Source organism: Thunnus maccoyii, chromosome 4 (genome assembly GCF_910596095.1).
Source record: "Thunnus maccoyii chromosome 4, fThuMac1.1, whole genome shotgun sequence".
Lineage (NCBI taxonomy): Eukaryota > Metazoa > Chordata > Actinopteri > Scombriformes > Scombridae > Thunnus > Thunnus maccoyii.
The window spans coordinates 14,270,345-14,296,401 of record NC_056536.1 but is presented as its reverse complement, the minus strand read 5'-3'; the positions used below and the strand labels follow the sequence as shown (position 1 = coordinate 14,296,401).

General features: G+C 40.3%; 1 protein-coding gene across 4 annotated transcripts in view; it reads right to left on the bottom strand.

The window, feature by feature from the left end:
* pex14 (peroxisomal biogenesis factor 14) overlaps window positions 1–26,057 on the bottom strand; it is a 60,523-nt gene that overhangs the window by 23,867 nt on the left and 10,599 nt on the right. For all 4 annotated transcript variants that reach the window (XR_006096014.1, XR_006096015.1, XM_042410418.1 and 1 more), the window contains 5 exons: window positions 15,569–15,653; window positions 9,156–9,281; window positions 6,652–6,737; window positions 4,726–4,828; window positions 691–788 (listed from right to left, as the gene is read on the bottom strand). Coding sequence is in view for 2 of the 4 variants with exons in the window: in XM_042410418.1 (XP_042266352.1) it covers window positions 691–788; window positions 4,726–4,828; window positions 6,652–6,737; window positions 9,156–9,281; window positions 15,569–15,653 (498 nt within the window). In the remaining 2 variants the exon portion in view is untranslated. The remainder of the gene's footprint in view (window positions 1–690; window positions 789–4,725; window positions 4,829–6,651; window positions 6,738–9,155; window positions 9,282–15,568; window positions 15,654–26,057) is intronic.

Genomic DNA, 26,057 nt, shown 5'->3' with positions numbered 1-26,057 from the left:
GAGATGCACCATACTTTTTTGTAGCTTGTGTTCTGATGATATACAGTATAATAAGCCTGTCTATCTTAGGCAGTTATGACCCAGGGCAGCGCAAGAGAGTTTAGTACACAGAGGCCTCGAGAAACCTTTTCTCCCTCCTCATCAATCTAAAAATTTCAACCCAGCAACTTTACGTTCACTGAGCTCTTCTGTAATTTCAAAGTTACTGCCTGTCTAGCATCAAGCAAAAACATCAATCATACCATAACAGACCTTAAAGGTGCAGTCCGTAACTTTAGTGCCCAAACTACAGCAAAGCTGCACTTATTGCCGGCTTTGTAAAGTTGTTTCATCTCAGTTGGTTTCTACTAAAAATATAATAATACAAAAATATTTATTGAAACAATCAAGTAAGCCAAGTGTGACTTAACAAGCCAGAATGAAATTTCTCTATTTTGGAATATAGGGAGCATGTTAAACTGCGGTAAGTGTGCAAATTTCAGCTTTAAATAAATTACAGTCAGAATAAATGCTAAAATCCAGTTTAATCCAGTAAACCAGTGAAAGGAGGAGGTGACGCAAAAAAAAAAAAATTAAAATAGTTTGGAGTGGTAAACAGAGGTTAAACTGAAACACTGATGTTCCCGCAAATCTCAAATTGCTAGTGTTGGTAAGCGAAGGCTGGTGGGTTGATGATGAGGTGGTAGTTACCTCTGCTGCAGCCAGTTCCTGTGAGAGCTCCTGGATTCTCTGCTGCTGCTGGATCAGGAGCTCCTGGAGGGAAACCAGGGTCTGCTGCAGTTGGCTGACTGTGGGAAGAAGCACAACAACAGATGGTAAAGTCAGCAAACTTCAAACAAACAAACAAAAAAGGAAGGAAGTAAGTAAGTATGGTGGGAAAAGGTTGTTATGGTGTCACAAAACGGACATTTTTCATTCCGTTAAAAAGACACAATGAGACTCAACTCGTGTCACTAATCAAAGCCGTCCTCTAAGAATTGTAATCAAAGCTAATACCTGGTAACTTAAGTCGCAGCTTTTTGGTCCGAGGCGCTCAGGGTAGAGGGTGGGAAGAGGGGGGCACATAGGATGGAGATATTAATCTCTAGTGTCTGAACTTAAATCAAATAACAGTCTCTAACCTTCCATTATCCACCCAGACACTGCCTTAATGCATCTTAAATCCTCAAACGATCAACAAAGGAAAAAACAAGGCTCTCATTTGGGAGGAGGCTGCCAGACAAAATGTCCCCCCTAATCCTAATAAATATTGTTCTTTTTCCATTGACTTTGAAGATTGAATTAGTTCAAGTGTTGGTGTTGGACGAGGGTGTATGATTTCAAATAACACCGGGCACAGTTTGTTGCACCCTGCTTCCAGTCACGCGTGTATTACCAAACAATGCATTAAGTTCCCCCGAGCTGATTATATTACAGAAAACCAATAAACATTCATATAAATCATGGGCGTGTAAAGTGTTAAATCAAGCCTAATAGGATTAACATCAACAGATATTGTGGCGGTCTACTGCTGAGGTTGTCAGGCCAATGGTTAAAAGCCTGAGCTGCAGCCGGCTGGACGGGATGTAAAGAACCCTCCTCTCACATTAACCCAGGCCCGGACAAAAGACAGAGCCCTGCTTGGAGGCTTGTGTTCCTTTTGAAAAAAAACCAACACAGACAAAATATTTGATCTTTCAAAGAAGCTAATATCTTGTAGTGACACCTGTGTTTAAATGGGTGGAGTTGTATCAATATAGGTGGGGTGCTGAAAACGTTTGATCTGTTTATGCTTGCAGAATCCTACAGAATACGAGTTGGAGCAGGATCGCTGGTTGGGCCAAAAAACTGTTGTGCAAACAGTTTGAGTTGGTAACTAGGTTTGTGATCCAGAGTGTGACCAACCTTTCTGAAGACGGTAATAAAAACTAAAATACCGCAGCCATCCCTGCTTAAAAAGGTGTTACTATGACAGGGTGTGCACGCTAAACCGAGAGCTGCCCTATTAGTGTCTGATTCCACCTCACCACAAAACAGCTTATCCAGATGTGCGGGTCAGTCTGCCAGCCTGTAATGCTGCGCCTCCTGAATTACCACTGGCACTGCTTTTCTAGCCATTTCAGCCAAACAGTTAACAGTCCCGACTCTTTTCATGTCTCCCCACAAAGTTGACTCCTTTGTACTGTGCAGACACTTGACAAAAATGCATAACTTCTTATCCACAGTTATCACAGATATGAAGCCAAGAATAATGAAGTCAATGACTTTGGCCGGGCATGAATCAAAAAGAGGCAGCGGCTGCGATATGTGTGAGTGTGTGCGTGCGTGTGAGAGTGAGAGAATCAAGAGACAAGATGATGTGTGAGGCTTGCAGCTGCTGTGAGGAGGGTGCACATTGTGTATTCAGTAAATTATTCAGTAAATACCTCAATATAATGTACACTACATATGTCCAGGCCAGTCTCTGTCTTTAATGGCCAGCTGGTCACCAATATGGCTCCTACCGACAAAGAGTGCCCAAACAGCCGCACAATTCCATTACAGCCTGGGTGCGCTGAAGGAGTTCCAAGATCCATTCATTAATTGTCTGTGTGAAGTTGTAGGCAAATCATAATGGGAGTCAAGGCCCCTACTCTCGAGCTGGGGCTGGCGAGAGAGACTAATGTAGTCCCCATTCAAAAGGATACATCACCTCATTGCACCCGGCACTAGAGAAATACATGAACTTTAACAAAAGGGGGTTCAAGCAATTGGCAGCAGTGAGGCATTCGGTCACTATTACTCAGTGCAGCAAGGAGAGAGGGAGCGAGAGGAAGAGGAAGACAAAGGGAAAGCAGGGGGAGAAAAACTCTCAGTGTAATTGCAACCCCTCTCCCCAACTGTTAACTACAACCGTCATTAACTACAATAGCAGCTTGGCTACTGCAGTCATAGCAAATTAGTTCCCCACACTGGTTGAAGAAAAGCCCCGTGTTTTTTTTTCCACTGGAGTCTCACCTACTCATTGCAAAACACAAGAGGACTCCTACTGTGAAATCCTGTCTTTACCGACAAACAAAACAGGGTTTGTACGTTGGCAAATCTCCAAAAAGTGATAAGTAGAGCAAGAATGGGCAGTGAAATAGCCAGAGGAAATGTGTTTGCATAGTTGGGAGAAAATGACCATAAAAGAGCATATATTTGTTAATCAGATTCAGGGTGGCACACCTCGCACGCAATCTCACACAATTGCTGCCCTCCACCTACCTTAGCCAGCCAGAAAACAATAGCATGGGTGTGACTGGATGAAATGATAACAGCCATATTTTCATTTACACTATGTTAGTCCGTGACAGCAGCTGTAAACTCAAACACTTAATTTGTTTTAATTTGGAGATGAAGGAAAAATAAAACAAGGGATGCTTGTGTTTAAACTGACAAGATCATATTGTTGATTCAAGTCTTTGTCTCTCTACTGTTCCAAGGTTGATGGTAATTCATACTGTTTTTCTAACAAACCTGGCAAATACATAGATTAATTTGGCTACTAGCTTTTACTAACAAACTCACTTTAGGCATAAAGAACTCCTGAAGGGAAGTCTTTACTTTGTTTGGTTATCTCATACAGACAGGTGCACACAGCTCATGTACAACTCAGTGTGACCTAATTACATTTCAAAGGAATTAATAATATTTATAATATACATATTTTGATCTAACAGTTCATAATTCAAACAAAAAAGTCAAACACTGACCTAAATCATGTCAAATGCCATTAAAGGTGTAAAATCTCATGACAGTGAGTCAAAATACACAGTATTAGATTTGCTTTTAATGTTTGATTTAATGTCCTGATACCATGTGCCTTAACTGTGTTTTAGTCCACTATATCCTTATATTTAATTTGTCATGTAAAGTGCCCCGGAGGGTCTTGAAAAGAGCTCTATAAATTAAATAAATTATCATTATAAAAATATAAACAAACAAAGATAAAACTGTAGTTTCCAGTGTGCCTGTTTTTCTGCCAGCTCACTCATCTCAAATGGGGATTGGTACGTTTCAGGTGAAAACACACTTCAGTTCAACACAACTGCTAACAAGACCAAACTTTCTCAGAGTGCCTCTCTCATTTACGCCTCCCTGGATTTTTAATTATACTGACGAAGAGCTAGGAAAGCATCTCTCTCCCTCCTTCTCTCTCTCTCTCTCCATGTCTGACAGCCAGGTTGAGATTCCTCACCTGTCCAACATGGGAGCCGCACCTGTCACTGTGCACTTAATCACACTAGGGCCAGTGCTGAGCCCAGACGCCACACAGTGCCATGCCGCACGCACATCCAACAAATACACACGCGCGCACACATACGTACATACGCGCACACAAAATTAAAATGAACTTTCTCGCCACCTACGGGGAAGAGGGTAGATGATGATGATGGCGGTGGAGGTTTGGATTGGGGGGGTGAGGTTGGTGCAGAAAGGGGGTGGTGGGGGGGCAGGGATGGAAAGGGGGGAGTGAGAGAGGATGGGCGGAGGGGGAGAAAAGTTGTCATTTCCCAACTCCTCATTAATATTCCGAGGTTAAGAGCTTTTCAGCGAAACGTAATTAATTGAGCCCGAGCCTGACAGTAAACAAGCAATTTCAAATTAAAGCGAAATGACAGCGGCGTCATTTGTTAAAAACGTGCGGGGCCCCCCGATTTTGGCGACAGATAAATGAGGGAAAATGTTAAGGAGGGAGAAAGTGATGAAGATATTAATCTTCACCTGTCTGTGTCAGCGTGCCACTCATTGCCGCAATGTTGCTTTCCATCCTCTGCAGATGCTTCTTGTCCTCTCGGCTGCCCATAATGAGGGGAAGGATGTATTTCTGCAATTAAAAGCATGGCACAATATTACACTTCTCTCTGGTGGGAAGGGACAGAAAGATGAGGAAAAGACAGGGCCACCTAGACTCAGTAGAGGAGGGTCAAAGGCATTGTTTTATTAGACTAGTGAGGATTAGTTGCATGCATTTTTATAGACAAGTGTCCAAGCGACTGATTCAACCCTTTAACAATCTTTAGCCCTTTCAAAATTAACTGACATTTCCCAGATTAAACAAAAAAACCCCAAACAGATTAATATGTAATGAAAATACAGTGCTTCAAAACATAATACCAGTAAAATAAATGAATGAATGCCTGAAAAAGACAGTGAAAGAAAGAGACAGGCCTACAGGAAAAAACATGATGGTTAACACTGAAAATAGTTCTCCAAAACCAAAAACAATGTTATGTTTATCATCTCTCTGCCACTGAATGAACAGAACTTTACCAAAATGATAGGTATGTCTGACAGCTAAATGAGGACGTTTGTTATCCAGTATGACTGTTACCCAGATGAACAGCTTGTGAGCGTCTCACTGAATCCTTCGTCTGTGTGCGTGGAGCAGAGCTAACCAAATGCAATCAAAGTCCATATGACCCCGGAGGACCCCACTGAACTTCAAAATCATAAATTTCTTCTTGTTTTTAAAGACTGCATAAAGATCACTTAATCCCTCGCAGCCAGTTTGCAGCTCGCTGCTGTCCGAGCCAGGTTTTCTCTCCAGCTCAGGTGCCAACAGGCCACACCAGTGCAAGTAATAAACACTTTTTAGAGAAAAAGATTAAATGAGTGTCAACACGTGGTAATTAATAAGTGGGTTGCTGGGAGTGTGGTGTTTACAAGGTGCACCATAACATAAATAAAGTATGGGCAGAAGCCTGGACATATGGTGCGACTGGCGCTACGCTCCAGTGACATGACAGCAACCTGTGCCGTCCCGCCAGGGAATCCCACCTCCCAGGCGAGCAGTGGCTGGCAAACCCTGCAGCACGTAGGAAACGGAGGACTGGTACAGTGTGTATTTTCGTGAGCTTAAGACTGCAGGGGTAGAGGCATAAGGGATAAGAGACCCTGAATGTGCATGCGCAGCCTTATGAAAGGCTGTGTAAAGAAGGATGAAATAATGTGACATAACAGGATCTAAAGAGAAGCCAATATGTCTGACAGGGTCAGGTAGGCATATGCATGTACATGGTAGCGCTCCCTTTCGCTCTCTTACACACAGAGGAGAACGGCCTGTCATCTAGGCCAAGAGCTACTGCTAAAGCTCCTGTCCTCCTCTAAAACGAGAGTAATGGCTTCCACATGCCACTCAGACTACTACTAACAACCACTATGGGATTAATGTCACCAGGGACAAGGGGCCTCATATGAGCTCATGTTCAAGGGCTGCTAAGCCCGATAAAAACCAGGGTGATTATTTTTAGGCGGTAGGACGTCAAAAAAATGGTTGTGTGCTGTGTTAGCAACTATATTTTTAAAGGAAAAAACATATATCTGAGAAGAGGAGGGAAGGGGAAGTTAAAAAGAAGGGGGTTCAAATGAGATCATGCTTTGACGTAAAGCAGGGTAGGTTTAATAACAAGACCAGAGCGATGTTACATACTGCAGAGGCGCCTTCTATTCTAGCACAGTAATTCATCATAACTGATGGACTTGCTAAGCCCACCAATTTAAATGTAATATCAGGGAGAGCCAGTACTGACAGATCTCAGGATGCAAAGTATAAAACATATTACAAATTTTAGAGAAACATTAACCACCAAAAACAAAGTTGGTTAGGGAATGTAGTCAAAAGGGTAAAAGAAGCAGGGAGTGACCTACCTTGTAAAGCTGATGAAAACCAAAGGCGATGCCCACCATAATGATGGTGAGGGCACCATAGTCTCTCCATCTGTAGCCTGCTGGACCTGGAGAAAAAGATAAAGCATTTTATCACAGTGAAATATAGTAAAATTAACGTTTAGAGACTGATAAGAAACATTTCATGTGGTAGAAATCCTTCGGTCTTCTGGTATCCAAATCAACCATTAAATATCTTGTTAGATGAAGCTGAAAGATCCATACCACTGTCTCTGCAAGTTTTAGCTGCTTAACTACAAATCATGTACACTTCAAATTTTTTGTGAGAGTTTATAAATGCATATTAGACATTTTAAGGTTTGGGAAGTACTTATTTACTACCAGCAGGCCCTGGTTTCCATTAATTTACATACATTGTTGCATGGTAATGGAATTCACCATGATTGATTATAAAACACAAGGAAGTTTTAAGAGTCTGCTAATTGAATTTTATACTGTACAGAAATGAATGGGAGCCGATGGATGTCTGCTCGATAGAAAAAAACATACATTGACCATACACTGAAAACACCAGCAAAGTGGTTTGCAGAATGGTTAGATGTGATGTTAAAGCAGCTGTTTTTATAAAAAAAAAAAAAAAGGATCATATGACCCCATATAATATGATTGGCTTTGGTGTTACCATCATTTAATGTATTTATCATCTGTTTAAGAAAAACGTCTGACTCATTAAGGGTAAGTGTGAACAGCCCTCTATATCCTGCTCTTCCAGAAAGGACACCATTGTCTTCTACTTATTTTGGCGTGGGCCCTCAAAAATATGGTCCGTTTAAATCTTTAAACAAACGAAACAGACAGGAAGGTGACTGAGTGTTGGTGTGTGTTTGTGTGTTTAGAAGTTGACTGTTTTGCTGAGTGACAGATAATGTGAAAGCATGTCTTTGTGCAAGCTGTCATCTGGGTAGGCCAACTGTCTGTCAAAGTGGAAATTCCCCACATAAGGGAGGCATTCAACTGAAAATGTCACTAAACAACAAACAGGTCTTGAGGAAATAAGAGTTTTTTCTTTTATTCACTCTGATGGAGCCAAAATGAATAGGAAATTATCAGAGGCTAGGCCACTACAGTATACCATTGATATTCTATTACAGGTTTGATTTCACCTAATGGGTTATGTGGTACATTGTTTACTGGCTTGAAGTAAGTAAACCAGATTGATGTTGCTTCTCACCACTTGTGTGATTTGACATGCAAATCAAATGAGAGACCCACTGTCATATTGGACTATATGGTATATTTTCAAGGTGAATGCCATTTTATTCTCCTTACTCAAGGGCACTTTTCATTGCCGCCGCGGCATTCAGGGATGAACCTGTAACCTTTCCTATCGAAAATTCTGAATCATTCTCCAACATCCATATGGTAACCACATAAATTTGGGTCTTCATCAACATTATAGCTGCGATACACTGTCACCTATCCAAGAATACTGTGCTTCTGAAAGGCCTGGGAGTCCTTGGTATGGGTGGTTGACCCTGAACAAGCATCACTGCATCACCAGGGGTCTTCACTTGCTCTTTTCCCCCCCTTTAGGACCTTCCATTCTTCCTCTGTCTCTCCCTTTTTCTCCAGCACTTCCACTCTGCCATCTTCCTTTTTTTATTTGGTCACTTAAGCTGTGGAACTGTGGTCTCCATCCCCCGTTTTTCCAATCTCCTCTCAAATTTATTGGGTTCAGTGGAGGCCTTCCTGTCCTTCTACCGCGTGGAAATAGAGATCAGAGTATCCATTACTTCGACAGAGATGGATGCGGGTCCCCGTGCACCGTCCCCATAACAAGGACATCAAAGGGAGGTAGCCCCCTCTTTTCGGCATGACCCCCCATACAAGACTCCCCGCTCTCACCTCATTATGCAGCTCCCTTATAGCCGTTTTGATATAAAACCCCCCACTATGGACGGAGAGCCGCGAGTCTCCCTAACTACATGGCCATCCCATCAACATCACTTTCATTACAAAACATGAGATGCCGGGGGAGTCAAGGACAGTGTGGTAATAAATGAGGGTGGAATACATCTGGAATCATTGTCATATGGGTTAAGCATTACGTGGACTTCATTCTGCATTGGTAAATCAGTGGACAGCACTCATAACCTCCTGAGGTAATAAAGATACAGGTTGCGGTGTGGGGTCTTGCCAGGGTGGAACCCCTTGAAACAGAATGGCAAGGGAGACTTCATGAGCTTGTGCTGTGCAATGTCATATTCCTTGTGTCTGAATTCACAATCACTGCAAATGTTGCATGATATACAATACTGTAGTGCTTGTAAAGATCCAGGTATTCGGTGAGCTATGAATAATCCTGTATGGTGGGTGGACGTTACTTAAAAAAACAAGAGGGACCTAAGTTACAAATTAAACTCATCTACTACAAAAACCTTTTTTTTCCCCCCCAGGTGAGACAGTGCACATGAATATTAATATTATGTATATGCACCAGGGGAGACAATGATGTGTGCACTCACTGTGTGGTACAGTAGCCAGTTGAGTTGCATGGAGTTGATGTGGGGGCCCTAAAGGGCTCAGAGGCAGGACTTCTTCTGTGCTGCCAGAGCGCTGGATGGCCAACTCTACCTCCTCATCCGTCAGCCCTGGAATCAAGAGACACACCTTTAAGACATTCGGAGGGGGTACAGTGACTGTGTGTTAACGGAAAACACCAAAGGGCTCCTCGGCTATCATAGCTTATGCTTATATACTTCCCAAGGTCCTCGCAAATCTTTTAAGAACAATTTAGAGAAAAGTATGACAAATTTTCATTCAATTTTACCTACCCTCTTCTTAAAAATGCATTTTCATTTCATAATTCAAAAATTCCGTTGAGAGTTTCTGTTTCAGGGCCATCCATCAAAGGAAGATAGTGTGGAAAGGTTCGCACAATGAAATCTGAAACTCTGCTAGCCTATTAACTGCCACCAAAGGCAAAGAAAATAAGAGTCTGTCCACTTCTCCAGTTATATTTCCCAAGTGGAGATTTCATACACCCCAGACAGCGAAAATGCATTATTTTAATTTCTTCATTGTAATGTAAATGTATTACATAATTTTGCAAATGCCAATATAATTTAATCTTCAGATCTTTTTAATGATTTTAGTGATGATTAAATTGCAAAGGGCTCCCTGATGGAGAATCAGAGGGGAGGAGAAAAAAAATCTAATATGAACATCTCCTTTTGTGGCAAGAAAGGATTTTATTTCAGGCGCCATATGCTGCCATTGCTGTGGGTCTCATCTTTTAATGAGCATCTTAGTCTAAACAAAGGATAATAATTATAACTTTTGATGAACTACATGAACTACATGAAAAAATCTGAACTGTATTAACCAATTTATAGCAAAATAAAGCTGAAGACAATGAACCACAACCGGTATGTAAAGAAGTTTTTCGATACTGATGAGCTCGGTTTACCTTTTGATGAAAAATCAGTCCATATTATCATGTTGTGTGTTGCTATTTGTAGCTTATCAGTGTGTCTCTCACTAGCATTTTACCATTACTTCCTTGAGCCATTTCCCCTGCTTGCTGACAGTAAATCCCCTTTGTAAAAGAGCCTTTTAGTTGAACTATTCCCTCAGGATCGAGAGAATTTACAAATGCTCAGAATGAGCTTCCTCCATGCTTTGAGGACATCGAGCGATTGGAAAGGGCTCAGTTGCAAGTGTTTCAAGTGATGTTTGTTACGTTTTCATTAATAGTAACTGCTAAGAGCCAGATACTAATAACTCTGATACGGACCTCCAGAGTGCTCTCCCACAAGATACAGTAATACCCATGTGAAGTGTTACTGTGTAATGTGTAAACTTGTAAAGGAGAAGTTTCCTTTTCTTAGAGTGAACTGGATATTATAACCAAACTCTTTTAATCATATGATTCCTCATATTTAAATATCTGTTTAAGCTGTCTAATTATGTGTCAGATCCGAATATGAGGCTGAACCTTGATCAGAAATCCCACTTTAACCTATCCTTGTATCAGCAGTGTGAAAGCATAAAGAAATCCTTTGATAATCTACCACATTGCTTATGCCAAGAGGAGGTCCCTCCCGTCACCTATTTAAATGCTCCGAGGACCTCAAATGGCCATGAAAATTGTTGAATAATTGAAGGCAAATATTGGCCGGCCTGTAGTCTACAGCAGGTCCTGAGTGCCAGGAAGTGGTGAGCGCCATGTGCTGAGTTTGTGCAGTCAGACTGCACTGTCAAATAAGCAATAATGTGTCCCTGGACTCCTGATTCATCTGACCACAGCAGACTACATGGTGGCAGACTATTGAGTGAGACATGCAAGGATTACGGTTTCACTGAATGAGAAGAAATAAAAACATGTTTCAAGTTTTTCCTTTCACCTTGAAATGTTACGTCTAAAAAAAAAAATCTACATTTATGCTGCTATCAAGCTTAATGTATGTACATCTTAATGGCTATTGACATCTTTGATGTTGTTTATGCAGCAAATGAAAGGTTTTTTACCATGCATCAAAATAAAATTCCTAAAGCTGTTTTCTAGTCAAATTATAGCTTGCTAAGTTGTATTGTAGGCTCTGATCTGTTTATTGTTGAGGGGAAGACAACAGCAAATGAAAGCGCCCTTAGATCCAAAAGAAAAGGGAACAAGGTGAAAGTGAGTTTTACATATAAAAGGAAAAGACAAAAAAGGGTTTGTGAAATTTATTACGGGTTCCAAAACCTGTGGAATGACCCCTGGACCCCCATTTCAGATCGACCTGTGGGGAGATGAATTTTTTAAGACATAAATTACACCTAATGACGACACCATAAAAAAGAACAATAATGGAAAGCTATTCTGTATTTCATTATACTGTATTATTTGGTGCACCTGATACACGCAGTGCCTGTTTATGAGTCACCGTATTAGCAGATGCTCAGCCAAAGCATTTGCTTTGACCTTGCCATTCTCATTGGGGCATGAAATTACGTTGCTGGCACCTCGATATTACAGCTATAAATACTGTAAACTGCATATCTGGGCTACGTTTTCTATTGTCTTTCAACATAAACCTGATCGGTATTTATTTAAAGGAAAACCCATTGCTCGTCAGGTTATTTACAGCTCTATTTTCAATGGCTCATATTCTCTGGGCATTTTTTAAAGGCAAAGAGGCAGCAAGGCTCTTACATTAAATCCATTTCTCCAATTCTGGCACTTCTGGACTTTATGGGTCAAGACCTAGGCCGGACAGCCAATTATAAAAATTGCTTACTAAAATATTTTGGGTGGTAAAAGGTGAATGCCTTTCACTGTCCTCCAAGATCTGAATTATGAAGTTGCCCTTGAGTGACATTACTTACATTTTGAATATTGTATTTAGAAAAAAAAAGATGCATGGCAAGGGGTCATAAATAGATGGAGGTCAATGGGTTATTAAGAAGTAGAGTGCAACTTCAACCTGTTTCTCATAGTGTGCTGGCGAGGGAGATTCTACATGTCATTTGGTTCACTACAACTGCTTTTAAATGCCATGCCCTAAATAATGACCACTCTCATAGAGTATTCATTTATGTATTAAAAAAGGAGACTCTGCTCTCATTTCCCTGCTTTATCACCTCGTACTGATGACAAAGTAGGCAAGGCCTGGGCTAGGTGGCGCCGTGGAGTAATTTATAACCACATCAATCCCTTTACCTTCTAAGCAGGCCTTGGTCATTGTCATCTTTGTCCGAGAGGTGAGTCACATAACCCCACTTACAAACAGCATCCTATTAATATCTAAGATGATGAACCTTATCCTTACCCTTACCTTCATACCAGGTATGGTAATAGACCACCAACAGCCTACCTGTGTTCCCTGTGACCCTCGCTCACCGGCCCTCTACTCAGGGTGAAATCTATTAGCATTATTTATTCAACTCAATAACAACTGGGACAGCATAAAAAGAAATAAGTCAAGCCATCATTTATGTCTCACTGACAGAAAATGTATTGTGACTGTTTCACATGCTGATTTGACTTGTAATGCAAAAACTTTCTGTGCTTTATTTTCCCCAAACAAACTGTACTCAGTTTTGTACTCTGGTTGCACCTGAGTGATTCTGAGTCAGCTTTGGGGCCACGGTCAAAGTGACATGTTTAAAGCTGGAAAATGTTGTTGACTTTGTCCTGAGAATTAGATTTTTTTTGGTAATTATGTGTGTAACTGCTAATTGTCTAGGCTAAATTGTGGTGCCAAAATGGGGCCCAACGCTCTTTAGTTGTTACATCTGTTAATTGTAGAGGACATAGATGGCACAATTCACTGAATGAGACTGTAGCACATTATATTTCACTCAAACACAATAAAATTTACTTGATCTTGGCAAGGAACAAGTAAAGCAAAATTGCTTCAAGATGGCTGTAAGACAGTTTAAATGCAATTCATTTCCCCACTCCTCTGCAAAAGAAAGAAAAACATCAAGGACTCAAGAAGGGCAGCTAGAAATATTGGACTGCATAATTGCCAATTCATACCCTGAAATTGACAGTTGGAGGAAAACAGAAAATTATATTTTTCAATGAATATTGAAATAAACCACACTATTAGGATCTCTTTGGAAAAAAAGAAGATGTAACCACAGAGGCATCCTTCAGTGCAGATTAGGGCACAAATGCGCGGTGAAATAATATGCACGAGCGAGATTATTGTGTAAAGATTCTGCAACATGCAATCAAAGTGGGCCCTATTTTCCCCTTCATCAGCTGTCCAGCGTAAGTACTGGCAGCAAGAGGAATCCAATTTAAATTCCACTCTACCGGGAGATGGTATTGTTTCATTTTATGTGTGCTTTGACATTTCTGGCTGTTAATATAGAGTAAAATCCAGAAGTATTTACATAAATATGACATTAAACTGTATTAGAAATTAAGACTGACACATTTGCAGTGGTGACTGCGGGAGGAGGAGGATGCTTGAGTTTCTAGGTCAAAAGGTTGAGAGAACAACTTAGTATTGGCCTACTGCTATGTGTATCCAAAATCACTTTGGCTCAAAAGAGACAGAAAAGATAGGAACTAATTGGCAAACATTATGACTGATTATATTCTGTTAGTTTTCATGGAGGAAAAGTGGTCAGCTGTAAGTGGAACTCTTGTTAAAACTGAAACTTAAAAAACAGACAGACCATATCTATACTTTTCATTTTAACTCATTACAAAGATAAGGCTCAATGATATAACAAATATTGCATTTTACTCATGTTTTGACAGTTTGACTCATGATTCATCACTTCATGAACGACGATTTTTACTCCTACTTTCAACTTAGACTATTTATTTACTAAATAACACTCATACTGTAGTTAGATAATTACTATACACTGCTAAAGGTGGAGCTTGAAACAGCCTTTTCTTGACATAATTTTCCACAACAAATGTTTTGACATACAGCTTTAGGCTTGAAATTAGTGTGAGGTGGAATATATAAAACAAAAAAAACAGTTTAATGACGTATGGGGTTTGTAGTAAAGTACTTTCCTGAAACAAATCAGGAAGCTGAAGTATGAATGCACAAGATTTCCAGGTTCACTTTCATATGACTGTAATATACTGTACAAGTCAAAAGAGTTATTTTATGAATACTGTAGCGTGCTACTCAAACACTCAAACATACATTGTGCTCAGTGTTTCATTGCTCTGTTTTCTCTCATCTTTACCCTCCCTCTCCCTGAGATCAATGCCCTTATGCAAATCGAGGGTTCCTGTTTAGATCTACAGTGGAACCGACTTTACAAAATAAATCTGCATTAAAGCATCATACATATTTCATGGGCTTAAAGTGCAGTAAGAGCAAACCATTTTGGATAGCACTGTGGCGTTTTAAAACAAAACAGAAAGTAAGAAGAAAATGTGGTGTGGTATGACATCATTTTGTATTGATAAGGCCTTATTATATTTGAGATGACCAACTGAAGATCATGAACATGCCTTAGTTGTCAATAATCAGACACAAAGACAAAGAAATTTCAAAAGATATCAAGAGTCATTAGAGCCACATGAGATGTGTGTGCGAGCAGCCGGCAACCATGGATTTGGTTTCAGGTTACCTTCCCCAGTCATGGAGCTTTTAGGCTCACTTTTCACTGTTTAGCTACTCTAATGCTGGAGGCAAAGTCCCTCAGCAGTGCAGAGGTGCAGTCCCCTAAGTAAAGAACTGTTTTGCAAGAAATTATAAAAGAAAAAAAAAAAAACTCCACTAAAAGTTTATTTGAGGTCCACATACTTTGTACATATTGTCATTGCTCAGCCATAGGCCGACTGCATGAAATAAATGGCATAACACTGCACATTTCCACCTCCACATAATATTGAACCGACTTGAATGAGTTCAGAGTAATAAAGCTTAGCTCCAAATTTTATTGCACAAATATTCCACCATGTGTCAGAAATTATCTCAATGAATTGCAAATAAACTGAAGAGCCAGCAAACATTTCTACAATCCCTGCTTAGAAAACCTCCCTGTGTCATGCCTCAAATTTACGATAACAGTTAAATTAAGTAAAAGGGTTAAAATGCTGGAAGGCGATATTGATAATTCCATTGAAAATGCAGAGGGAGTTTGTCAATATTAATTTTCCTGAACCCAAAGGAGCATCCCAACTGGTGTGTCATTTATTCACAGGGCCTGAATCATGCACTCTGAAGCTAAATCGACCCCTATTAGAGCCCCTAGGGCAAAGAGCTACGACCACAACCTCTGACCTTTATACACCAGTTTTACCAAAAAAAGGACACAGTGTGCAGCTCTGGCCAACTACTTTTCTTTTTTTTATATATAAACAAACAGATATAGATTATAATCATACTATTTTTAGATTCTGACAAACTTCTGTTGTATTTTGCAGTATTGCATTCCACATAAATCAAAAGCAAATCAAATATCTCACCTTTTTTCTTCAAGAAGGCTTTTCTGGTGGCCAAAGGACTCTGACGTACTTTTGGGTTCTGTAGAAATTTTACAGCAGTGGTAATCTGGGAAGAGAGAAATGTGATTTAATTTTTCATAATTAGATAATGTGAGAGGAAGAAGATAAGATCCACAGGAAAGTGATGCTGTTAACAGTACAAACAACAGTCTAGGGCTTCTTTAAGAAAAAGGTTCGTTATGAATCCAGACAACGAAAAAAAAAAACATAAATGGATTCCATTTGATAGTTGCTTCTAAGCCCCCACACCCAGCCGCGAGGAGGAAGACCACCTGACCACTTTCCAGCTAAATGTGGGGAATGACCAAATCAGCAGTTATAAAATTAGCCCATCAAGACTGCTGGACAAATGGAGTATGGAGCTTAATTTGCTATTACCCTCTTAAAGACAAACTTCCATTCTTAAGTGCGCAGTGGAAGAAAATCTATACTTAATGCAGAGGTGATCATTTGTATCTAATAACTTGAGAATCCTAGGCTGAAAACTTCTGTAATTCTTCCAGTTAAAAACCTGCCATGATCAAATCACCCAGCCTGACTGTTGTAATGACTTGAAACGTTAATGCACTAGAACGTTAAATAGCATAAGAACATCAGTAGTTTTAAGTGCACTGCGTTCATCGATTCTATTATGTTTTCCTTCGAGATGCACCTTAATTTTCCACCCCAGTATGCATTTCCAAGAATTGGAAAGAGAAAAAAAATCTCCCTCAAATGGCATTAAAACATAAATTTGAAGTGGGCGCCATGAAGTGGTGCCTCCTAAAATAGATAAATATGTAAGAACACAGAGAAAGGGGAAACACACTGGAGGGGAGGTTTAGATGACTTATTATCGCACCTGTGGTCCCCGTGATTCAATTGTAAAAGTCATCCCTCTAATAGGTTGAAAGGTTTTGATTACTCTTCTTTTCTCTTAGTGTTGAAAGATACAAAGTGATTGAGCGCCCTGCCAGTGGTAATTCGTTTTGGGTAATGCATTGCATATACTATGAACCTGTTTCAATCCAAAAGAATTGCAGTTTAAACTTGTCTGGGGGGTAGGTGTGGCAGGGAAGCTGTGTGAGGAGCTAGATTTCTGTGACAAACACACGGTGCAGTATACGATCACGGCACAGGCAACTTCATGGAACTTATGAAAATGTATTTGAATTTTCATCGGTGTACGCAGACTGTGATGAAGCTGTAGAGCAACTTAATTACACTTTTATCTTACGCACATTATGAAAATACCACTAAGTACCCGCAGACTTTCTGTGGAAGTATTACGCCATAGATCTGCAAAAGTACTAATTATGCTTATGTTTATTCCGTAATGAAACTTCTATTGTGAATTTTATCAAAATGTACCAGATTCATCCCGAGAGATGCTGCCACAATTTATTTAGACACTAATCTACAATTTTACTGTGACACTACCGTGACCTTGATATACATGAGGGTTACGCAAAGGGGTATGGAATTTCCTGGATCTCTATATGCTGAGGGCTTATTAAAATCAGTCACCCGGAACCTTCATTGTGACAAGCAGATTAAACCATTTGCATGGTGAAACCCCAACTGATGTCCTGGGCCAAAAGATACAGTCAAAACACAGAGAAAATATCCCTTTGATAACAAGACAAAATCACCCTGCTCTCGGAAATGCTCTCACTGTTCAAGTGAGCGAGCCAACAGGAATACTTGTGGCGAAGGCAGAAACCAGAGATAATAAACACACTAAAATCTAATATTCTAATATTTATTTCAGTAAATAACAGAGTGATGTAGGCCCTGTGAGAGGTGAATGACCTAATAGAAGAGGAATATGCTGAATGAGCAAACCTTGTTTACATTCCCTTAACATCTCAATGGCGTAATATCGACAAAAAAATTGTGTCGATGTTAATAGGCATAAGCACGACATCTTAGTAAGGACCATAGCTAGCTCAGCGGCAAACTAATGAGGCAAATGTCCATTTGGTTAGTGGTAGATCTTTAGGGAAAGGAAAAGAGCACTTCTTAGCAGATGACATAGATGCTTTGCACAAGTTCCACCCACACATCTCAATCAATTATAACCACATTGCACAGACTTTAGTCTTGTCTTGTTATTGACTTACAGATCATCCCAGTTAAAGTGTTGGATAGCACACAACTGCGCTTTTAGGGGGGTGAGACGGATAATAGTGCAAAGCACATTTGGGCTCGAAGTATTAATAACTAAAAGAAAAATTAGGTGAATATTCTTTGTTTCAGAAATATAGTCAATCATTTATGGTTTAAACAACAATTAGCCTCTTTTGTAAAGCTTCTTGTAAAGCTCTACCTGCTAATGCACCAAAGTGCTCCATGTTAAGAGCAATAATCTTTACAAACTAGATAACCAATAAAGTGTCAGGTAAAGCCGAAAAAGAGACGAAAACTCAATCATAGGAAGAGATAACATTAACCAACACACTTAAAGAGAGTGAAGTTGATGAACGGACAAGATTACAGCTGTTATTGGGTTTGAAGTAGACAAGACTTTGCACTGCACTTGTCTGAAAATTACAATTGTGAGACCTTAAATTGTGAGAAATAAGAATGAAATCCAATTATATTCGAACCACATGGTTGGACGCCTGAGGGAATCCGTGTAACCAGTTGTATATTTTTGCTCTAACTAGTAATAGCACTTAACTATAGTATAGGCGGAAGACTTATGGATATTTTGCAGTTGTGCATCATGGGGTTTCAGGATGTGAGCGGTTGGGGAATTCAGACTTTCTATACTGAAACAGCAGTTATTATTTGTTTCTTTCATCTATGTTCAGGTGTTTCAGTATTTGAAACTATCTGGGTAAATAAAATAGCAGAAAACATTTAAATCACACACAAAAGTATGCCTCCTAAGAAAAGATTCAAGAGTCTTGTTGACTGTCTTGAATATTCAGGAAAAGTTAAACCACTATTCACTAAGTGCTCTGAAGTGTGATAAGGTAAAAATGCAGTGTATGCATGCATGGTGTAGGTCTCTGAGCTGCTTTTGAATTTTGATATAAATACTACGTCTTACCAGTATTGTAGTACTCTATCATAGTATTGTGGAACAAAACACTGCATAAAAAGATCATTCAAAAGTCACATCTACCTTTCTTTTTTTTTTTCTTCAGAAAATTAAATTGCTATGCGCTTAGCAGCTATAAAGACATTCATGGGGCATGATGGAACTAGAAGTTGGGTGAGGGGGGTGCAATGGAGGGGCTAAAAGGAAATCATTAGCAAGTACAGGATTCAGTCTCAGTGTGAATCAATTCATTCCAAATTGCCCCGGCCTGTACATTTATGGAGAAGTGCCCCTGATATAATAACAGACTGACAGACATGGACAAAAATTGTGTTAGACTAGTCTCAAATTTCCCCCCCCAAACACACGTTTGGAGGTCCAAAAGTGAGAGAAAGTGAGAGACAGCGAAAAATGAAGCTCTATATTAATTTGGTGCTTTCATGGATGATTTGCTATCAGGAGCAGCTGTCTTAAATGACTTAACCCAATACCTTCCTGATACCAGAGCCCTGCCAAAAAGGAATGAAGTTTTAATGCGATTATTGTATTTCCTTTAGTTGCCTGACTGGTTGATGTGGCCAACAGTGCTTTTTAATCTTTTTAAAAGAGCAGCTTTAAATGCCCTTCTAATTGTGACATCTTTCCCGCCTTAATGTGACCTTTAGCAGAGGAAGCGGGGCCACATGGGAGCAGCTATAGGGAATTATTGACCCTGAGAGACATCAGGAAGTGAGGTGCAGACCCGACCATTTAGCTAACCTCCTCATCCACACTGGTTCAGACACTGCAGGCTACATCAACGGCGCTGTTGGAGTTGAGCCATTCTGACTGTACAAAAAGAACCTTTTGTTTCTTGCCATCTTCACTTTTCAGCGGTGCTTTTCAGAGAAGCTACAATGTGAGAAAATTAAATGAACAACCTTTACCGAAACTCAACATCATCTTCAGTAAAATCTGATAAAGAAGTACTGGTGAAACGTGGGCTTTATTCTCCATCTCGTGACAAACTATGATGCAGTTTAGACTTACTTCTGTTTAGACTTTCTGTTCCAGACACGGTACAGTAAGTAAAAGGGTAAATACAGTTGGTTGGTTTTCTGTGTCTTAAACTCTCTGACTGTGGTCAATCTTTATTGAATGATTCTAACTTTTGAAATTTGAAAAGGTCAGAGTCAACATTTCAACAGATGAAAAAGGGTCATGGAAAACTTCATTGACATTTGCTTTGCAAAGGTTTAAAAATAACATACAGCGCTGTATCAGTGTCAGTGTTAGAGCCATGGGCAAGGCTACAATCATGACATCAAAAGCGCATTATGCAATTTTTGTACAGGGGGGGTGGTGGACGGAAATCATGCTTTTTTTTTAAGACCACTGCATGTACAGACCAAACTTTCCATTCAGCAGCATTTCCCTATCAGGGCTCTGTCATCACAAACATGGAAAAGTTGAGTAGGTTCAGCGGTAAGAAACACTGGGGGCTAAAGTACATTTGATCCACCAAGGACTATAAAACTGTAAAAACTGTGCAGAGTACAGATAATGCAGATAATACAGATAATAAACCGGCACTGGAGTTAGGCTATCAAGGAAAAAGAAAAGTTACCCTGTTCCTTCCTCCCTTCCCCTATGGAGATACAGAAATCTACTTTTACTATGATGTAAAAATAACATTTTAAAACTTTCCACTCATATGTTATGATATGCAGGGTATGCATGATGGTGCCATATGATTGCTTCACTTCCTTTATATTGTCAATTCAAATTATGATATGTCTAAAAAAAAAAAAAAAAATAGGGTCAAAAGGTGCGTTGTGTGTTTTTGCAGGTTGTAGTTTTAAGTCTCTTTTAAGATCTGGATAAACAAGAGGAAAAAAATGAAGCATTTTAGTGCAGCATATTTTAAAAGTAAGATGATGCAACAACAAAGAGGAGTGTTTCTCTTTTTCTTGTGAGATCTAAACCTGAGGAGAAACACGTGGCATTCAGCCAAATCAAAACTGGCTAGAGAGATATGGTATAAAGCAGAGTCTGACATTTCTTAATGTGCAACTGTCAGTCGTGCTGCCTGGGGTTGCCCTTGATAAACTAGTGAGACAGATGACTGTTTAGATAAGGACATCCCCAGCGGGGCCCTGAGAGCCCCGATGACTAAAGAGCAGCGACTCCTTCAGTGACACCTCACTTTTACCCACTTTGGAAAAAAAATACTTATATAGCCCACAAATTCCTTTTAATTCAGGTAAAAGGCCCAAACCATGAGTCTGGAGCAGCTCTGAGAGATGAGGGTCATCAGAGATTAACCCATGGCACTTTAGCAGTGGGGGTGCAAGAGGGGAGTCGCAGCGGAGCACAACAAACTACTTAGCCACCACAAAACATTCCAGCCCCTTCTCAGCTGCAATCCAGTAATGGATACTTCCTCAGCTTCTCGATTGGTCAAAATGTTTTCATACAATAATTTAATTCAGAAACACATTTACAAAGCAGGAGTAATCAATTTTAATTAGTTGATTTTTTTTTTTCATTCGCATAAAATTTAATGTACTGCCATCGATCTCTTTTGTTCTTTAATGCAGTGCCTCTTTCCTGTAATTTGAAGCTTTTTTTTTTTTTCTTTTTTTTTTTTCTTTTACAGTCAATGATGACATTCTGTGACAAGCAGCTTCATATGCTTTTCAGTGCGGGGAATTTGTGTCACCAAACAATGCATGCAATGTAACTTTAGGGCAGTAGAATGTACAAAATGTGGTCATAATGTGGTTTATACAAGCATTACATATGACAAGTTTTGTTTAAAAATAGACATTGAGTATATGAAAAATGTTTAAAATATAATAAAAATATAGAACTGGATATTTACTACTTTGGTCGCTGATCATTGCTTTCTGATTTTAACATCTTTAACACAAGAGTGACATATTTAGGTTATTTGTCCACTTTAGAAATGAACAAAAACTGCAGTGAGGGTGAATGTCAATGATATTACATGAGCAGCTCTGTGTGCCTTTTTCGTACAAGTGACGACTGTTACCACACAACACAAAATTGCTCACAATGCAATTTTAGATCAGTGGGATGGACTAAATGTGTGGTTAAAATGTGGTTTATAAATGTGTTGTGTATAAGAAGTTTGTTTGAGAGAAAGAAAAAAAAACTTAGTGGTGCACTTGAATTTTACTTTTAAATAATACACCAAGTTTACTTAATGAAATGATTTTATACAATTTCAAAACTGAAACCAAAAAAAAAAAAAAACTGCACTCAGTTCAACAAAAACAGGTCAAACATTTGCATTGAAAAATAGAAGTTTTTATATGTAATAAACTGACCTGCATAAATTATTTAAAAGTTCTTTAGTAAACTGAAACGGATGAAGCAACCGGCTACGGCCACATAAACAAACACAAAGGCTTTTCTTAAAACTGCCGCTGCTCTGTGTGTTGTCCTTCATATCATCAAGGCCCGCCGGCTTTTCACATTCAATTAGTTGATTGAGGCAAAATGCAAGCGGCACCAGCAGCAAAACAACGTGAAGCTTGTGTCCAAGCGACACACCACAGAAGTTGTGTTGTGGTGTCAAGAGAAGAGCCGCCTCCGTCACAAGCAACTTACAGTGACAAGCCTATCCTCTTCTGTTGATCCAAACTGCTCCTCTCACTGAGGCAGCACACACCCACAGAGACACACACACACACACCCTGCAATATACACACTGCAAAGCAACTTGAAGTGAACCACTGCGATAGGCAAATAAAGCAGGGAGCTGGGTTGAAGATGCAGTGAGTTGGCATCAGTTTTGTGTGCTGTCCTGCCAGCCTGCCAAATTGACTAATAAAACTAGAATAGAGAGGCCAGTGACAATAGAGAGAGAGGTGTCCTTTTATTGATCAAATTATTCCTTCTTGGTTACGCTGTGCCACCGGATGAGAGTATGCTCACAAAGACAACCAGACAGATTGTGACATTCCAGTGACATTATAATCACGCGTCAACCCTTCTCCAGTCAATAGGCTGAATGCACTAATCGTGCGTCTTGGATCAGCAATTTCATGGTCTTCAAAGGGGGCCAGGAATTGGTGGCATGACCCTCCACACGGGGTGAGACCCCTCTTTCCTCAGTGAGTGCCACGGAGAGAAGGAGAGGAGAAGGATGGTGTTAGGGGAGACGCATCGAGGCAGGAGGGGAGCCAGAGAAGATTAACATCGCCATCTACTGGTCAGGGGTGGTACGGATGGAGTCAAACGGGGGTGGAGGGGGGGGGGGGAGGCCTGGCAGTTTACCCTTGCGGCCTGTCTTTAACTGAGATCTGTCAGAAACATTTAGGCACACTTGCCAAGACAATGGGCCACACATCTACAGCGGCGGATAAGTCAGAATGAACTCACTATCAAATGAGGGGGGGGAATTTAAGGCAGTAAACCTTGGTTTGGTTTTGGAGAAAAAGAGCAGGCAGAGTCTGTTCCTGATCACGCTAAGTGACAAAGAAAAATGCTGCCTAATTCTCCTTTTCTGGAGGCGTCCGACTGCCAGTAAGAATCTAACCTCAAGAGTAGGGTAAGCATAAAAAGTGTGGTGCTGACAGCATCAGAAAACAACAATCATCAGGGTCACAGAAGTAGCAGTTCTCTTCTTTCTCATTTAAATAATAATACATTTCATTTGTACCGCACTTTTCATTCATAGTGAAACTCAAAGTGCCACAGTATGAATAACATAGAACACAGTCTAGGGTCTGTGCCGCCCTCAGACGGTTAGGGAGGCTGTTCCACAAGTGTGGTGCAGCAGAGCAGAAGGCTCGATCCCCCCCCCTGGGTGTGGAGCTTAGTGCTGGGGGCCCGGAGGAGCAAGCTGCTGGCAGATCTGAGGGTGCGGGTTGAGGTTTGTGGTGTGATCAGTTCCTGTAGGTAGGGAGGAGCATGTCCACTGATGGATTTGTATGTGAGCAGCAGGACTTAATAGTCAATCCTGAAGGAGACAGGGAGCCAGTGCAATGAAAACAGAATTGGTGTTATATGTTCGTGGTTTCACACTCCCATCAGGATCCTGGCAGCGCTGTTCTGAATGTACTGGAGCTTCTGGATGCTCCTGCCAGGGATCCCTGTGAAGAGCGAACTGCAAGCAGTCCGTACTAGACGGGATAAAGGCACGGACAAGTTTCTCTGCATCTGACAGGGTTAGAGAGGGGCGGAGTTTACAGATGTTTTTGAGATGGTAGAAAGAGATTTTGCACAGATGTCTTATATGGTCTCCAAAAGTCATCCTAAGGTCAAACCTAACACCCAGATTAGTGACGGGGAACCCTATGCCAGAGAGGATACGAACACGACAGCTAGTCAGATCGAATAATAATTCTTCATTTCAAGCTTTCTGAACCAGTGGGATTTAACGCTAGAGATTTCACTGTTATTAAAATGTCACAAACTGAAAAACTTATTTGACGTGTGGTTTATTCATGACACACCCAAGCATGATCCACCTATTCTGGGAAGTTCAGACAGAATTTTCAGGTTTTGCAGCATGTTTGCTTAATGCAAATTGTCAAAGTATATGAATGTACGTGACAGTGAAATCAGCACGCTTACTCTTATTTAGTTGCATTCACCAGGCTTAATTCAAACCTCATGCGTTTGGATGTCAGATTATGATGTTTTTTAAAATATATATATTTATATATATATTATCTCTGCCAAATTTCTCACAAGAGGAAAAATATATAATACTGTAAAAACAAGTGTTTCGCAACAAAGAACTAATTGTACTGTATTTTTTCAGGGAAGGCCAAGACAGATAATGAATCTATAGAAACAGGTTTTCCTCCCTCAAAATGATTTATGTCTCCTTAAATTGGAAGAGTTATTCATATCGAAACACACACAAAAAAACAGGAGTAATCAGATAGGAATGTTGCACGTCACTGCTGCACAGCACCCATACTTTTCGTGACTATGTGACAATCAAGAGGCAGTGGTCAAGTTAAGGCGTCAACACCCATCTAAAGTCTACATCGAATCACGTGGTGATGGAGGGGAAAAAAATACATGTTTTACTCGGCTCCTCCAAAAGAATGAGGAGAGGAGACAACCTACAGTGAAGCACTATAATGTCACACAGGGTGGCGTGTTACAGCAAAGGGGCTGAGTTGGCAAGCAGCTCAGCAGCAGACACGCACCTGTTCTGACATTTTCTGTCGACCTTGACACAGAAAACACATGACAATGCCACTCTCTGCGTTTCAAAAGTACAGGGCGTTTGACGGAGCCCCTTCACTTCCCCTTTTCTCGTCCCCATGATACCTAAAACCACTTTCTACACGGTATGGAAAGGGGAAAAAAAACCATGACGTAGTCCTGTAGAAGTGAGGAAGGACGGATAGGAGGCGAATCACATAGTAACTGACAAAAACAGTGACTTATAAGGGGAGATATCAACAAAAATCTGACACAGAGTCATATTTGAGGACAACCAAAGAGTGCTCACTCTTTCCACAGCATTGCAGGCCACCAATACCTTCCTTAAAATCCCTAAATTCCAATGTAAACACGATCCGGAAAAGGGCAGAAAAGCCTCAGTCTTTCTTGCATTTATTCAACCTCTATCATCTCATTCTCACTCCTTCTTTTGATGTTCACGACGGAGCTGAAATGCATCCATCCACCTACTATTTTAATCAAAGAGAAAGCAAAGTACTAGTGCCAGGAGAGCCGCAAAGGAAAACAAATGCAATCTTCCTGTTAATAACTGCATTAACAAGAAGTCGACAGTCTTGACGTACATGCCAGGGAGGGAAGCCAGTCCAGGTGTTGGATAATTGTCAGTTGTGCCAGTGGCTACGGTTGCTTTTTTACTGTGCCAGCCTCTGTTTCACTGCTGGTCTACACTTGTGCCCCACCTTAATGATAGCTTTTAAAAGTCCTGTTTTTGCTGAAGACTGCATACAGACACAAAGAAGTCTTGGCAACGGTTTCTTCATGCTGACTGTAGTGGACTATAGATGAAGGCTGCTATAACCTGTGCCAAGTCAAGTGTAGCTCAATTTTAAAGATGCATCAGGGCGCTTTCATTTAAATGAAAGGCCAAAAAAAATCCACCTTGAAAAAAACATATCTAAGCTCTGTAACCTTTCAGAAAAACAAGTCCATACATTGTCACTCTGGCAAAGAACCATATATCAGAAACACATCACAGTAGCTGGAAAAACAACTTGCCAAGACAGCAACTTGTCAGAAATGATTCAAGTGTTTCTTTCATTCAAAAAAAAAAAAAAAACTCCTTCAGTCGCAGGTGAGGACAACGTCATGCTGAGAGGCGGAGATGAATACCGAGCGAGGCTCAACTTCTCATTATTACACACAGAAAACAGTTTACTGTCAATAAACTGCTGTATCATACTTCTAAAGTTAGGCTAATTAGAGTGCAAT